At 39.7% G+C, this 17,250-nt stretch overlaps 1 protein-coding gene and 1 long non-coding RNA gene across 2 annotated transcripts in view; one reads left to right on the top strand and one right to left on the bottom strand.

The window, feature by feature from the left end:
* Positions 1-17,250, top strand: part of LOC133066183 (uncharacterized) — a 245,423-nt gene that overhangs the window by 189,707 nt on the left and 38,466 nt on the right. The gene's annotated exons all lie outside the window — the stretch shown is intronic.
* On the bottom strand, positions 9,953-10,482 carry LOC133067197 (prefoldin subunit 1-like). The gene has a single exon (XM_061158373.1). The coding sequence runs from the start codon at positions 10,473-10,475 to the stop codon at positions 10,044-10,046; it is 432 nt and encodes a 143-aa protein (XP_061014356.1). The 5' UTR covers positions 10,476-10,482; the 3' UTR covers positions 9,953-10,043.

Here is a 17,250-nt window from a genome sequence, read left to right as displayed (position 1 = left end):
TTATGAAGAGTAGGTAGCAAAATTGAAAAGTATTATGAGTGAAGAAAGCTGTCAGTGATATGTATAATAAAATAATTCTTTTAAAAATACATTAAAATAAACCAAATTGAGTGTAATTGTGTGAGGGTAGTGGAGTTTTGGGGTTATAATTTTCTTCTGTAGTTTTAAACCATGTATGTGCTTAAAATTATAACATTAAAGTCAGTCTAGGCAAGGGTGTATAAGGCTTGGGAATGAACTGGAATAATGAGAATGGCATGGATTAAAAGGTGAGGAGGAGGTCAGATAGAGAGCTTTTGGCACCTTGATTATGTGTGGGCTGTGGGAGAAGGTGGTGTCAAAGGTATTCAGAGACATCAATCTTGAGTGATTAGGAGAAGCTGATTCCAGGGTCAAAAAATAGGGAACACGAGTCAGCAAATACAAAAGGGAAGAGCATAGATCTTATCTCAGGTGTGTTAAGTCTGAGGTTGGACATCTTAATCCATAGGCAATTGGAAATGGGTGAAGTCAAACAGAGAAGGCATGACACCTCAGTTCAGTTCAGTCGATCAGTCGTGTCTGATTCTTTGTGACCCCATGGACTGCAGCACTCCAGGCCTCACTGCCCATCACCAACTCCCAGAGTGTACCTAAACTCATGTCCATTGAGTCTGTGATCTGCCATCCAACCATCTCATCTTCTGTCGTCCCCTTCTCCTCCCACCTTCAATCTTTCCCATCATCAGGGTCTTTTCAAATGAGTCATCTCTTCTCATCAGGTAGCCAAAGTATTGGAGTTTCAGCTTTAACATCAGTCCTTCCAGTGAATATTCAGGACTGATTTCCTTTAGGATGGACTGGTTGGATATCCTTGCAGTCCAAGGGACTCTCAAGAGTCTTCTCCAATACCACAGTTCAAAAGCATCAATTCTTGGGTGCCCAGCTTTCTTTATAGCCCAAATCTCACATCCGTACATGACTATTGGAAAAATCATAGCTTTGACTAGACAGACCTTTGTTGGCAAAGTAATGTCTCTGCTTTTTAATATGCTGTCTAGATTGGTCATAACTTTTCTTCCAAGGAGTAAGTGTCTTTTAATTTCATGGCTGTAGTCACCATTTGCAGTGCTTTTGGAGCCCCCCAAAATGAAGTCTGTCACTCCCATTGTTTCCCCGTTTATTTGCCATGAAGGGATGGGACCAGATGCCATGATCTTAGTTTTCTGAATGTTGAGTTTTAAGCCAACTTTTTCACTTTCCTCCTTCACTTTCATCAAGAGGCCCTTTAGTTCTTCTTTGCTTTCTGCCCTAAGTGTGGCATGACACCTATCCCCATGGATTAAGCTGCTGAATTCCTGAAACGGGATGAGGTTACCAAAAAGAGTGGTGAGAAAGAGGCAGGGGACAGAACCTGAGCTTGGTGTAAGAATAACAACAAGGAAGGACAGTAGAACAAAAACAAAATTCACTAAACTTAGGGTTAAAGAACGGGTCCAAGTCCCAGAGTCATTAGTGGGACAAGTGCAGTGGCTGGTTACATTTGTGGTCCCTGACGAGTCTTGCTTCCCTTCCTCTTGATCATGGTGTGGATCTGTGACCTGCTGTAACGAGTGGAATATGGTAGAAGTGACATTGCACCAGTTTTGGACTGAAACCTTAAGAAGTCTTTTGCTCTTTGGAGAGCTCCGACCACCATGTAAGAAATCCAGTTACTCTTTTGAGAACCCATACAGAGAATAGCCTTGAAACTACTTGGGGAATGAGGGACCCAGATATTTCAGCATTCCAGCTGAGGCCACTCTGCCCCCAGCCAGGTGCCAGACATGCAAGTGAGCCATCTAAGACATTCCATTCCCCATCTGATGCAGCTTCATAAGAAACCCCAAGAGAAGCCAAAGCAAAACAAAATTGTCCAGCTGAGCCCCTATCCACCCACATAACTGTTTGAAATAATAAATTGGTTGTTTTAAACCACCACATTTGAAGTGGTTTGTTACGTGGCACTAAATAACTGAAACCACAAGTTAATCAAAACTTACCCTACCCTTGGCTTTCTTACCTGCAAAACCGGTTAATAACTCTATCATTCTCATGATAAGTTTGCCACAATGATCAAAAGAGATAGTGTGTTCAGGTGGCTAAAGTATTGAAGCTTCAGCTTCAGCATCCACCAACCAATCAGTTGCTTCCCTGCATTCCACCAACCAACCCTGGTTTGATTCTTGCCTTTAGGAGTGTCAAGGAAGCTTTTAAACTTTTCAGTTCAAAACTTTGCACCATCTTTCTGGAATTAGAAATATATTGCCTCCATCAGTACATCCCTGATGGCAGTAAGTAGGGCAGGTCAGATAAAGCAAATAAAAGAGAGATGATCCTGTTGTGTTGGGTCCCTGCCCCTGAGCCTCATGCCCCTGTGCAGGCGGTAGAGATTTCCAGCATGAGGACAAGAGGATGCCTGATCCAGCCTAGCATCTGCCCACTGTCAGTCAGGGCTCTGATTTGTCTGGGCATGACTGGCATCCTGCAAGATGACAAGGCAGCAGCTTCTGTGCCTGTGAGCTGGGGAGCCCTCTTGGAGAGAATTTACCCAAAGGGAAGAGGGAGTCAGGCATGCTGAGCTGACCCAGTAAGAGCTTTCGTCCTGGGGGAGTGCAGTGACTCTAAGGATAGTGTTTTTGTTGTCCATTGCTGGATTCTGATACCCCTGGAAACTAAGCAAAGAGAGAATGGTTGGTAGGGACTGGAACTTACCAACCTATAAGTTAAACCTATAAATGCTCAGATATCAGGAAGTGTGGTTTAGCAAATGTTACTAAAATGGGAGGGAAATTTGTCTACTTCAGTTTGCCATAAACCACCCAAGAGCCCAACACTACAGTTCAAAAGTATGAATGTGTGTTGAAGACTCTTGAGAGTCCCTTGGACTGCAGGGAGATCAAACAAGTCAATCCTAAAAGAAATCAATCCTGAATATTCATTGGAAGGACTGATGCTGGGAAAAGATTGAAGGCAGGAGGAGAAAGGGATGACAGAGGATGAGATGGTTGGATGGCATCATCAACTCAATGGACATGAGTTTGAGCAAGCTCTGGCAGATGGTGAAGGACAGGGAAGCCTGGTGTGCTGCAGTCCATGAGATCACAAAGAGTCGGACGTGACTGAGTGAGTGAACAACAAAGCAAGAGCCAGGCACCATGGTGGGTTGTGGTCCTGGTGCAGTGAGTGGTGGCAGCAACAGACTCTGCGGAGTCCAGCTCTGAGCAGAGAAGTGCAGGGCCAGCAGGAGGGAGCTGGTTAGTGAGCACAGAGCAGCCCATCCCCGGGGACTCTTAACGGCTCTTGGGGGCTCTCTGCAGGGGAGAATAGTCTGTGACACATGACGCATCACTGTCTATGACCCCAGCTCTACCCGGAGGTGGTTTCAGATGGGGCAGGTCAGGTCACATGGGACCCATTGCTTGCATCTGGTAATGGAGTCTTCTGTTACATAAAGCTTAGACTGCTAACCAAGGACCAGAGACCTCAACTTGTCCATCATAATTCTTGTGCTCAAATACTTTGTCAATCCCGTTGTCCTCTGTATTTGTAGATATGGTTCAGTGAAGTGCCACCCTGTCCTGGATATACATGTTATTATAAGCTTGTTCTTTTTGACCAAGGAAATTGAGTCACAGCCACTTCCACTTTATTCCACGGGTTGGCTACATTTGGTGACCTTAATGTTGCTGTATTTTTTCTTCCAAGTTTCTCGCTTTTTATTAACATATTTATAATAACAGATTATTATAAATATATCATGGGGTATCACTCTGCTCTATGAAAGCCAGTGCATCAGTGATGCTCCTATGACCTGCTATAACAAATGTTGGCATTAAATGGCTTGATGCCAGCAGGTGAGTAGGCAGACAGGGAAGGAAAAGGTATATCGCCATACATGGAAAGAGCTCATCATACCTTTCAGCTTGGCATCTATGAAAAAGCATCAATTCCTTCCCCTTGTTCCAATGTATTCTCGCCTTACATGTAAGAAATTATTCAAAGATGGCAACAGATTTCTCACATGACCTTTACAGCTGCTGGTTTGAAATGACTTTGGGCTGCTTGCTGGAAAAAAAAAAAGGATTTCAGAGATGAATTGTCAGACATTAGCCCCTCTTTGAAGCAGCTTTAGGAACATTCTGTACTTGATATATGTGAGTGTGTAATACTGAAGACATACAGTGTGAATATGCAGGAAAAAGAAATACACTTTGCTGGCTGCCATAGCTCAAGGCTGTTCTCACCGGTCATAATGATTGGAGAGCAGTTTCCTAACCCCTCAGACTCTGAGAGATCGCCCTGCAAAGAACACACCTGGGGAAGATTTTCTCTGATGATGTTTTTCCATAATAAGGAGTTACATGTTTCCCAGAAGGGCAGCACATCTGAAGACTTCCTGAAAGGAACCTGTGGCTGTTCTCTCTTCTCTGAGCTCCTGGGAATTGGGGGCTCTACTGGGTAAATTGTCCTCCTCCCATCCACTCAGGGACCTTGGCCCTTTGGTTCTAGGAGAGCAGGGCAGTGAGGGTAGAACAAAAACAGTGCTTAAATGTTCTTTTGAGACAAGAACTTTCAGGTTATTATAGATCGTGGGGGGAGTAAAGGTATGGTGACCAGAAGCTACTGAATTCCAACTCACTTCATGAAGCCAGAACTTCCTCAGAGACTCAGACAAGCTTAAAATCTAAATAACACAATGTGTTCTTTACAATGGGAGAGTGTGATGACTTCTCCTAGCTCACACAGGGAAAGAGTCTATCACTACGAGGTCTTTTGTAAAATGAAATTCTTCTAGAGAGAGAATTCATAATTGGCCAGATTTTGGTGTTAAAAAAAAGAAGCCTCACAGTGACACTGGTCCTGGTTTGCAGAGAAACCAGAAATTCTGTCTGCATTCTTTTCAGTGAGAGATGAAATGCTTAACTGCCTACTTTGACGGGAACTCTCTTTCACAGGAAAATGCTGAAGTTGAGCAAATAAACAGTGATCTCTTTTATTATTATTTACAGAGGAGAATATGGCCACCAGGAAGCATGTCTGCTAATGGGTTTGGCCACGTTCTCCATAGAGACAGTGATTAATGGAAGAAATGAGTGGAAAATTAGTATACACAAATAGCTATTCAAAAATGAGAAACGCTAATGCAGTGACCTTTAAATCTTCATTTTTCTTTATTTCTCTGAATGCTAATTAATGGACGTGTTCAGCAGCAGGAGGATTTTGCGTCCAAGTCCATATCCCTGCTAAGTGGCATTCTGAGAATTTCTGGAGCTGATTCTCGGAGAAGAGCTGACCCCGAGGAGGCTGCCTTCCCTGCTATCACATTGTGGCTTTTCCTCAGAGAGCAAAAAATGCCGTCGTCCAGCAGCTCATTAGCATGGCTGAACAGCCTCTGCAGTTAGCAAGGTAGTTAGTTTCAGAGGTAAGAGGAGGTTGGGGAGGTTGGAGGCACAGCATGTTTATTGACTGCTGTCCCTGGGCAACAAAACCACTGCCTGCTTGTTAAGGAGACCTGAATTACTGCCTACCCTGAGCTCTAGGACCGTAGGAAGAAACCATGTGGTGATTGCAGCCTTCCTTGAACCAAAGGGCAAAGGTAAATTTGTAATTCAGGCAATAACCTTTACAGTGATGCCAAGGGATGCTTTCTGGAAAACACTACTGTCATGCAGGGAGGGCAGTAGACTACAAGTGCATGCTGAGTTTGGGGTGGGAATTCCTACCATCTTGGAGGAAGAATAAATAACTCAGATTGACTGAAAATGAATTGGGGTTGTTAGGGAGGGAAATCTTCGAGATGAACTTTTATAAAGTGAAGTGAAAATGTTAATTGTGTCTCATTTTGTGACCCCATGGACTATAGCCCGCCAGGCTCTGCTGTCCATGGAATTCTCCAGGCAAGGATACTGAAGTGGGTTGCCATTGTCTTCTCCAGGGGATCTTCCTAACCCAGGGATCAAACCCAGGTCTCCAGCATTACAGGCAGATTCTTGACCATCTGAACCACCAGGGAAGTCTGCTGAACGTTAATAAGGAGAAGTTTAAATTTCTACGGGTGTAGCCCTTCCATGGTGGAACTGTCAGGCAGTAAAAGATGAAGCAGTGGTTGGATGGTCATTTGTGCCTCTCTTTGTCATTTGTTTTCCTCATCTGTCAAGTTGAAGATTAAAGAAATTAATATGATAAAACACATATTAAACTCTACCTAAGTCTTTGACATTATTATCACCATTACTACTTATCTATAAAGGAGATGCTAGAAGGTTTGGGTAGGGTATTGAACTAAATCACCTCAAGATACCCCCAGCTCTTGGGTCCTTTGACTCAGTGGTTTAGTAATAGAAGTATTTTGTACCCCACATGTCACTTAGGTGAGTGTTAATCTAGGTCACACTAATCTAATAGATGAGTCCCAGTGGATGTCTTTAGAAGACTGATGAAATTTCTATATGACTCTCTTGATCTATTTAGAGTGATATGTACATATTTTGTATTCATTTATACCCTACTTTGTTCCTAAAAGATTTTAGGCAAGACATTTAAAGTAACTTTGAAAATGCTTTGGAAGATATACGGAATTAAACGTTCTAGACTTGTCTCTTGTTAAAGCATAGCTTTTATAAAAGTATTTAAAACCATCAAGTAAGTTGGTAGATGGTGAAGACTAAATCTAATATTTTTAAAAGCATACCGTATGGATGCACTGGAGACAGAGAGTGGAATAGGAGAAGAGGGGAGTAGGAAGAGAAGGACATCAAAAATGTGGCTTATGGTAGTTTCAAATTATAGAAGAGAACAAAGGTCAAAGACAAGTGTCCAGTGGACACAGGTTACACAAGAGTCCTGAATGCACCATTTTATTATTTTGTGTCCAAGCGTGGGTCTTCTGATCAGAGTCTAATTATTTTCCATTGGAACCATCAAATGCTACCATATGGATGGCATTTAAAAGATGACAGAGCTCATGATGGAGAGGATGACAAAGAGAAGGCCTGCTGTGTGCCAGATGCTTTATAAACACCATCTATTTTAATCTTCACTAGAATCCTGATGAGAAAAAAAAAGATTCATAAAGATAAAGCAACTTGCCCAAAATCTAATTCATAAGTGAAGGAGTTAGAATCGCATTCTAGGAATGCCTAACTTCAAAATCCGTGTTCTTTCAGGTACTCTTTTCCTCTCTGATACAGACCTGTGAACAACCAGGTTCTATTATTACTGAAACTTTGGAGATAGAATGCTCCTCCATGTCTGTAATACTTGAATTTGTGTACCACTTAATCTTTAACCCTCTCTCAACTCTCATATAATCCAGGACACTTAAGTAAACCTGATCATATAGTTTCCATCTCTGGATCCAGAAACCTGTTGTCAAGGATGTTTTACATTTGAGAGGAAATTGCTTTAGCAGGCTTTAACTTGATATCAAAAACTGGGAATGGAACTCCTTTTCTGGTAAGGAGATCTCCTTCTCCTTCACAGAAAAGTCAAACCCTTCATAGTCAAACCCTAAATCTTTAAGAAATAATTTTATCACTAATGTAAACCTTGTAGAAAATAATCTTTTTTTCCAAAAAGCCAAGGATGGGATCTGGGATCACTTTGGAAATCAAGTTGCTAGCTAACATTAGTAAGACTTTTTCTATCCAATGTACTACTAATTTCTAGTGTGACATCAATCTCTGAACTGAGTTATTTAAAACACATCTTGAGGAATGAAAAACATCAGATGCCAGCCTACTATTCCAAATACCCCAGTGATATTAGGCTGTCAAAACTCTTCTGGTGTTAGGCCACTTTTCCTAACTTCTGCCTGATGCCAGAGGGAGATTTCATAGGACAGTAAGATTCTTTGACTATCCTTAGCAATAATGATAGAGATGGATATAGATAATTAGTGAAGAACACATTGCACTAGCCAAGCAGTGACTGTGGTGGCATCTGAAAGTGGGTGGTATTATTGTCAAACTCATGTCTGTACTCCACAGAAATTTCATTTACTTGTCCAGAAGACTCAGTGCTCCCCCCCGCCCCTGCCTTCATAAGCTATCCCTCTTCTCTGCTGATTGCTTCCTTCAGCATCTCATTCATCTACTTCCTGGAGGCATCAGATGATATTACCAGCACTGGAGACCAGCCTAGAAAGGGGCTTTCAGGGTGGGTGCTTTGTGACCGCTGTCGCCAATCAGATATAGAAGGGAAAGAAGTAAGCAATACCGTATACCATCTCATGTAACAACACAGGGTCATTAGCCATTTGTCTCTGCCAGTTTCTACCAGAGATGATATTCTAGATTCCTTACAGATTTCACTTTGTTTTGTGTTTTGCCCTGACCTTTTCCTGATGCTTGAACTTTTTTTTGTTCCAAAAGAAAGAAATAAAGTTATCTTTTTTACAGACAAATGATCATGTATATGCTACTGCTGAGTCATTTCAGTCGTGTCCAACTCTGTGCGACCCCATCCCTGGGATTCTCCAGGCAAGAACACTGGAGTGGTTTGCCATTTCCTTCTCCAATGCATAAAAGTGAAAAGTGAAAGTGAAGTTGCTCAGTCATGTCTGACTTTTCATGACCCTATGGACTGCAGCCTACCAGGCTCCTCTGTCCATGGGATTTTCCAGGCAAGAATACTGGAGTGGGGTGCCATTGCCTTCTCTGGACCATGTATATAGAAGCTTCTTAAAAACAACTACTAGAATAATTAGACAACTTAGGAAGGATATGAGATTGCAGAATGTGAGATTAACTAAGAAATACCCATGTATTTTTGGATACTGTCATTGAAAAAATCTGAAAATGAAATTAAAGAAATAATTCCATTCAAAATGGCATCAGAAACAGTAAGAACAAATTTAGCAAAAGAATTAAAAAACTCCATAGCATGTACAATGTCCAGAATACCATCTAAACTTATTTGACATATAAAGTGTGATCCAGTCTCAAGAAAAAAGACAATCAATGGAAGATGGCTTAGATGTTGGAATTCTCAGTCAGGGAACTATTGTAGCTATACACTGTAAGGTAATGGAAAATTTACTTATAATAAATGAGACAGGAAAATTCAGCAAAGAAAAATATTTTTTAAAATTAAATGAAAATTCTAGAATTGAACAATATAACTAAAACAAGCAAAAAAAAAAAAATACTGGATGGATTTAAGAGCAGAATAGGTACAATGGAAAAGGGTCAATTAATTTGAAAATAGACGAAGAAAGAGGAAAAAGATTGAAAGCACTAATAGAACCTCGGAAGTGTGGATTAGTAGCAAAGGGTCTAACATATGTGAAACTGGAATTTCAGAAGGAGAGAGAAAAAAAAAGGCAGAAAAAAATGTTTGACGAAATAATAGCCAAACACTTCTCAGGATTGGTTAAAAAAAACACATAAATTTACAAATTCAAGAAACTTAATGATCCCCAAGCAAGATATGTTGTTTGTTGTTGTTTACTTGCTAAATTGTGTCCGACTGTTTGCAATCTCATGGACTGTAGCCCACCAGGCTCTTCTGTCCATGGGATTTCCCAGGCAAGAATACTGGAGTGGGTTGCCATTTCCTTCTCCGAGGATATTCCCAGTGCAGGAATTGAACCCACATCTCCCGTTCGGCAGGTGAATCTTTTTACCCCTGAGCCATCTGGGAAGACCCCCCCAAGGAGGATATAGATGAAGAAAATCATGCTGAGATACATCTTAGTAAACAAGAAGGTCAGGGAAAACTGATACATTATATATAGGATATCAATAATTTATTTTCATTTTATTTTATTTTGGGGGGGACAGATGTCTTTTATTGGTCTGACCAGCGTGACCAGCAGTAGGCCCCGGAAGAACTCCCCTATCTGTCCTGGCTCCCATCTTCCCTTCCCTGGAGTTCGTGATTCAACCACAGGGGAGAAGGGTGGCAGGCAGAACCAGGATAAAACATATAAGGATGAGATTTGAAAGGGGCTCCAGGCCATGCATAAAACATAAGGTTACTAGACCATCCAGATAAAATGTCCCTGAGGCAGAGCAGTTTCCCTACACAGGCTCCTCGCCAGGAATGGCAGGGATCAGAAAGAAGAGGTTCCTGAGAGGCTGCCTACTGTGCCCTTCGCGCCAAATCAGCATCTCCCGGATATTGTCCTCGGCTTCCTTCACACTCCGCTCCAGATAGGATTTTTTCTGTTCCAGTTCTTTAATTTTTTCTTCTGCTATCTTCTGTTTCTCTAACAGCTGATTATGAATTGCCTCCTTGGACTGAAGAATAAACATTCTTCCTACACCTTCATACATGTTAGTCTCATCTACCAAAGTCATAATCTCTGTATCTGTAAGATGTGCATGCTTTTTCGTTCTGTTCAGCTGTTCAATCTGTACGTCTGCAAGTTTCACCTTCTGCTGAGTGTCAATAACTTTGGCTTGAAGCTCTGTGAAGGCCTTCTTCAACTCCAGATCCACGGGGGCCACCATCTTGCTTCTCTCGAGATCAATAATTTAAATGACTGCATACTACCAAGATCAGAAGACAGCATAGCAACATCTTTACTATACCTAAAAAGCAAAAGTAAAAACCTGTCAACTCTGAATTTTACATCTAGCAAAAATATTCTTCTAAAATAAATATACATTAAAGATTTGGGGGATAAAAGAAAACTAAGAGAATTCATCATCAGCAGTCCTGCACTACAAAAAATGATAAAGGAAGTTCTTCCTTGATAGAAGAAAATGATACTGGAGAGAAATTTGAAACCGGAGGGAACTTGAATCTGCAGGAAGCAATGAAGAATGCTTAAGACAGTAAATATATAGGTAGATAAAAAATACTAATTTGCCTTTTAATTTGTTTAAAGCAAAGAGAACTTTAAAAAGATAACCCTATATGCAAAACAGAAAAAGAGACACAGCTGTACAGAACAGACTTTTGGACTCTGTGAGAGAAGGCGAGGGTGGGATGTTTTGAGAGAACAGCAATGAAACATGTATATTATCTAGGGTGAAACAGATCACCAGCCCAGGTTGGATGCATGAGACAAGTGCTCGGGCCTGGTGCACTGGGAAGACCCAGAGGAATTGGGTGGAGAGGGAGGTAGGAGGGGGGTTCGGGATGGGGAATACATGTAAATCCATGGCTGATTCATGTCAATGTATGACAAAAACCACTACAATATTGTAAAGTAATTAGCCTCTAACTAATAAAAATAAATGAAAAAAACCCCATAATGTTTACTGTAGGGTATATGATATATGTAAATAGAATTCACATTACAACTATAGAATGAAAAAAGTAGAATATAGAAGAGAATGAAAAGGGGTTAGGGGAGCTATATTCCAAGATCTCCAGTGGGTGCCTGAAGCTGAAGATTGTACCTTTGTATAACCATGTTTTGTATACTATGGTTTTTCCTATACAGACATCCCCATAATAAAGTTAAATATATAAATTAGGCATGGTAAAAGATTAACAACTAATAATAAAACAAAAATTATAACAATATACTGTATAAAAATAAGGTGAATGTGATCTCTCTGTCTCTCAGAATATCTTATTTACTGTACTCTTGGGAGATGTGAGATGATACACGTCTACCTGATGGATGAAATGAGGTGAATGACTCAGGCACTATGACACAGCATTCGGTTATTCACCTTTTCACTTAAAGAAAGCACTTTATAGCTTCTATTTGGCATATGTGAATTGCCAGCATCACTACTCTTATGCTTGGAGGCCATTATTAAGTAAAATAGAGTTGGAAAGAAGGTGAAAGTGTTAGTCTCTCAGTGGGTCTGACTCTTTGTGACTCCATGGGGTGTAATCCACCAGGTTTCTCTGCCCATGGAATTCTCCAGGCAAGAATACTGGAGTGGGTAGCCATTCCCTTCTCCAGGGAAGCTGAACACCAGCAGTGCAATACCACGACAGTTGATCTGAGAGCCGAGACAACTCTGCAGTGACTGTTGGACAGGTAGCACATACAGCATGCATATGCTAGACAAAAAGATGACTCATGTCCCTGGTGGGACTGAGTGGGGTGGCACAAAATTTCAACACACTACTCGGAATGGTGTGTAATTTTAAACTTATGAATTGTTTAAATGCATATCTCAGAGAATTGTGGGTTTGGTTCCAGACCACCACAATAATCACAATCAAGTGAGTTACATGAAATTTTTGGTTTAACAGTGCTTATACAATGTATGTTTGCACTATACTATAGTAAGTATGCAGTAGCATTGCTAACTATCATCTGAGCCTTTGGCAAGTTGTAATCTTTTTTGCAATAGTGACATCAAAGATCACAGATTACCATAACAAACATAAAAATAATGAAAAACTTTGAAATGGTGCAAGGATTACGAGAATGTGACACAGTGACATGGAATAAATAAAGGCTATTGTAAAAATGATGCTGGTAGACTTGCTCTACATAGGTTTGCCACAAATTTTCATTTTGTAAAATATGCAGTATTTGAGAAGTGCAGTAAATCAAAGCACAATAAAACGAGGTGTGCTTGTATTTCTGGAATTTTCCATTTAATGTTTTTGAGCCATGATTGACCTTGGATAATGGAAATAGTGGAAAGCAAAACCTTGGATACTGATGGGGGGAAGGTGCAGCTACTGTAGTTAAATAAATAGAGCTATTAGAGTTGTATGATTCTTATATTTTAGGTAAAGTGGTATAATAACAACTCTAACTAGAATGAAAAGTTAGAGATGGATATTAGAATCACTACAGCAAACATTAACGAACAATGCAAAAGAGTACAGCTAAAGTACCAATAAATGGAATTCTAAAACATGTTAAGATAATTCCAAAGAAATTAGGAGAGAGAGCACAGAAAAATGAAAAAAACAGACGATGTAAACAAGAAACACATAATGAAAACAGTAAGCCTAAATCAAAACATATGTGTAACTATGTTAAATATTAATATGAATTAAACAGTCTATTCCCAAGGCAGAGGTTATCAATATGGATTTTAAAAAGCAAGATCATATTTTGAAAACATGGATTTAAAAATGCTGTCTATAATAGTTGCACTTTAAAAATGAGACATGTGTAGGTTGAGAGTAAAATACTGGAAGACATACACCATGCAAATAGGAAACACAGGAAGGCTGGAGTGGCTTCATTCATATCAGAAAAAATAGATTAAAAGGGACATTTCCAAATGATAATAGGGTCAGATCATCAGGAAGACATAGCCATAAATGTAAACATGCCAAATAATAGGGCTTCAAAATATGTGAAGCAAAAAAGGGGCAGAATTAACTGGATAAATATCATTATATAGCATTACAGCATTATGTAGATAGGTTTTGGCTCCATGATTACAATTCAGGTTAGAAAGCATTTATATTAATGCTTACTGCATATTGGCTTTAGGGAACATAGAATAATATGATAAAGTCTGTATTTCAGTGAGTTTACAATCTTACTGGGACATGATATCTGTGCCAATGGAAGAATAGGAAGTTTTAGAAATGGGAAAATAAGACTTTGTCTTCTGTTCCCTTAGTATTGATACATGGCACAAAATAGCTACATCGAAACATTGATAATAAATAGTCACTTTGATGAAGGTGACAACAATTACCAACAGAACACAGATCTAGGACCTGGATCTTACTAAAACTAAAACAGAGCATAATAGATATTGAGTTGACTGCCCAGTCACTCCTTTCCACTTCTAATGAAACGCCAAATTTTTGTCAGATGGCATTGACACCAACCCCAGGTTCAGAACACGATTTGGTTTGTCGCTAAGTGTAATCTCATTGCCATTGCCGCAGCAATGGGTTTGAGGTGACTACTGTTTGATGTGTGCTGAGTCGCTTGTGATGTCTAATTCTTTGTGACCCCATGAACTGTAGCCTGCCAGGCTTCTCTGTCCATGGGATTCTCCAGGCAAGAACAATGGAGTGGGTTGCCATTTCCTCCTCCAGGGGATCTTCCTGACCCAGGGATGGAACCCACATTTCTTATGTCTCCTGCACTGGCAGACAGCTGCTTTACCACTAGACCCACCTGGGAAGCCACTATTGGTGGGGGCAGGGAAAATGCTTTTATTTCCTGCTGCCTGTGGTCAAGGGATTGTGCAATTCTAATTGCTTTTAGTTTCCAGTTTACCTCTGAATGAAACCTAGTAAACACATTTAAAGCATTTCAAGCAGTTCCTAGTTTAAATGGTACAAAGTAAATGTTCAACACCTTATCTGTTTATTACTGTTGCTGTTTGCATGTTACTTTTCATGGAAGGCTGAACTGAGAGAAAAAAATCACCAAATTCTGGTGACATGGGTTAAACCAGTCTTAAAACCCTTCCAAACTCTCTAACCAGTTAGAGTTAGGCTTGCTTTATTTATTTATAATTGGAGAATAGTTATTGACAATGTTGTGTTTCAGGTGTCGAGCAAAGTGCATCAGTTATACACATACATATCTCCTCTCTTTTTTAGATTCTTTTCCCTAGAGTTAGGTTTCTTGATTTTTTTTCCACTTGAGAGTTCCTGACTGGTACTTAGTCAGTGTGATTTAACTCCATGTGAAGGACAGTTTTAAAGTGATAATCCTCAGGATCCCCATGGTGATTGAATTTAGTCTCCATATAATTGTATATACAAAATGAAATTATAGGCTGTACAGGACAGGTGACTTTCCCCAACTTCCACCATCCTTTATCTTTTGCTAATTGTTATTGCAATAGGCGCCTAACCAAATTCTCTGGCTCCAGGCTTGTCCTCTCCTTTCTAATCCACCCTTCACACAGCTGCCAGAGCTGTCTTTAAAATACAGATCTGATCATTTTACACATTTACAGGCACTCACATCCATGCATTATCTGCCCAACGTCTTGTTGTAGTTCCTGAATGCCTGCTGGATTTCGTTCAAATATCTTAGCACGGTCCACATGGTCCAAAATTTTCAGCCTGCATTTTCAGTTTTATCTCCCAGGACCCTCTCTCATAAACTTGATGGTCACTGTATCATGAACACAGGATGCTCTTGAATGTCTTCAAGTCTTTGTATGTGCTATTTTCCATGCCTGCAAGGTCTTTTTCCTGCTCTTTTTATTGGAGAACTCTCCTTTATCTTTGAAGACCCTCAACTCAAATATCATCTGATTAAGGATCATTTCTTGATACCCCTGACAGAACCATTAGGATATGATTTATCATGGAAAATTTGACTTTAAACAATGTGGAAGCCAGTTGATTGAGGAAACAGCCTATGGGTGGTTTCATGTCAGCCTTGGGTAGGGAGTTGGAACAGGAAGATAGGGAGGAAGGACAAGTTGGAACCTGAATGGGACCTATGAGGGTGAATTGGAACCTATGTTATTGGTCTTTTGCACATCAAAGCCTCCAGCTTTGATGCTGTGAGTGTCCACTGCATGTGAAGCTACTCCTCTGTATTGTGATGCTTGATATGTACTGAACCAGGAGCCAGAGATCTTAAAGGAGGATACAGCAGAAGTTGGACTTGCTATAAGCCCAACTGCTGCCTGTTCCTCATCCCTGACCTGGTAAACCAGCAAAATAAGCAGCCATATATGTGAGATACGACAGTACCCTTTGCCCTGCTCCAAAACTCTGAGTGTAACAAGAACATGGCTATTTCATTTTTCTGTCTTCCAAATTTCCCATAAAACAGCTCTCAAGGTCCACACTAACCTGGAAGTCTAGAGTGAAGGGAATTCTGAGAAACATGTATCCAGGAAAACTTAGCTGACACAGTACAAATTCATTATACTCTCATATTTTCCTTTTATAAGAGTAATGGTTTTTTGCAGATCTATTTCTACTATCATCATCTAAATTATTTTGAGCAAGGAACATGTCTTATTTATATTTGTACCTGAAGCACCTGTCTTAAATGGAAGGTACTTAATGTTCAGTAAAATAAGTAATAATAATATATTCTTAAACATAACAACTTAATACTGAGTAAAATGCTTAGTTAGTTAATATTATTTTTATGTATTTCTTCCACACTGGTTGAGAAACCAGTGTTTGGCATTTGTATAACCACCTGAGTAATGTTCTGGAAAAGAGAGGTTATTTTTTTTTTAATATCCATGCTGGAACTGAATTCCGGAGGGGAATAAACCTACTTCATTGGTAAATTTTGGTAGGGTGCTGACTGCTTCAAAGGATGTCAGAGTAAAATATTCCCTTTGGGATACATTGCAAAATTTTACAAACAGGTGGGAAAGGTTAATTATTTTAAGCATTTGGAACTTGGCAACAAGTAGGATGGAACAAACATACTGACTAGACATATGCTATAGAATATTCTGTAAAGCTCTCTCTCGTCTGTAGTGGTTTACACAGAGAGCAGAACATATGGCAGGATTTGTTTGGCTTTTTCTCTAGAATTATCCATCAGGACATGAGCTGCCACCTAATTACCCACTCACTTTCCACTCTGCTTTTCTGTTTTTGGTCTGATTTCTCAAAGCCTTCAGACACTCATTTTTTCATTTTTTAAAAAATTAATTTTATCTGGCCTACCAAAGAGTTGTGTGTGTTTCTGGGAGACATTTTTAGAGTGTAAAAAATGTGGACTCCATCTCCTGGCTCTTTTGACTCTACAGCCTATCAGGGCAACTGTATTTTAGAAATGTATGATTGATCATCCTACTAAAGGGAAAAGGACTTGGCGGGAATGGTGGGAACTACTAGGATCAAACATTTATGTTTTCTTGAGCACTTACCTGTGTAAGCATGTCTCTCAGTAAAGCAATACTTCTCTAAGTTCTTAAGGGTGAGGTGAGAACCAATTCAAAAATACAAATCTTTCTTTGGGATCATATATGTAAGTGATGCATAAATTTATATTTTCATTTTTACTTACAACAAATGACCACTGCATAGTATTCCATAAAACAAATTACTAAGGCTTATTGAAATTTGATATTTATAAATTGACACATTAGGAAACCTGACTTGGCATAGTAGATATTCTACTAAAATGTCTTGATTATTTTGAAATGTTTTTATTGAGCATATACCCTATAGATAATTGGAATTATTGAAAATTTTGAGGAAGAATACATCTTTATCAGTATAGAATGAATGTTGCTTTGGGAGAGTCATGGCTTTCCTTTGCTATTCTAGTAGTAATCAACTCACATCTATAACTCTTACTTCTGCTATAAGCTTATTTATGTGTGTGTAAATTTTTTGGTTTCTATTTATCTTCTCTCCGATTCATGTGATCATTCAGTTCTTTCTCTACTG

Source organism: Dama dama, chromosome 12, assembly GCF_033118175.1.
Source record: "Dama dama isolate Ldn47 chromosome 12, ASM3311817v1, whole genome shotgun sequence".
NCBI classification, from domain to species: domain Eukaryota; kingdom Metazoa; phylum Chordata; class Mammalia; order Artiodactyla; family Cervidae; genus Dama; species Dama dama.
The sequence above is the reverse complement of the archived record's forward strand: the minus strand, read 5'-3'. Positions and strand labels throughout refer to the sequence as shown.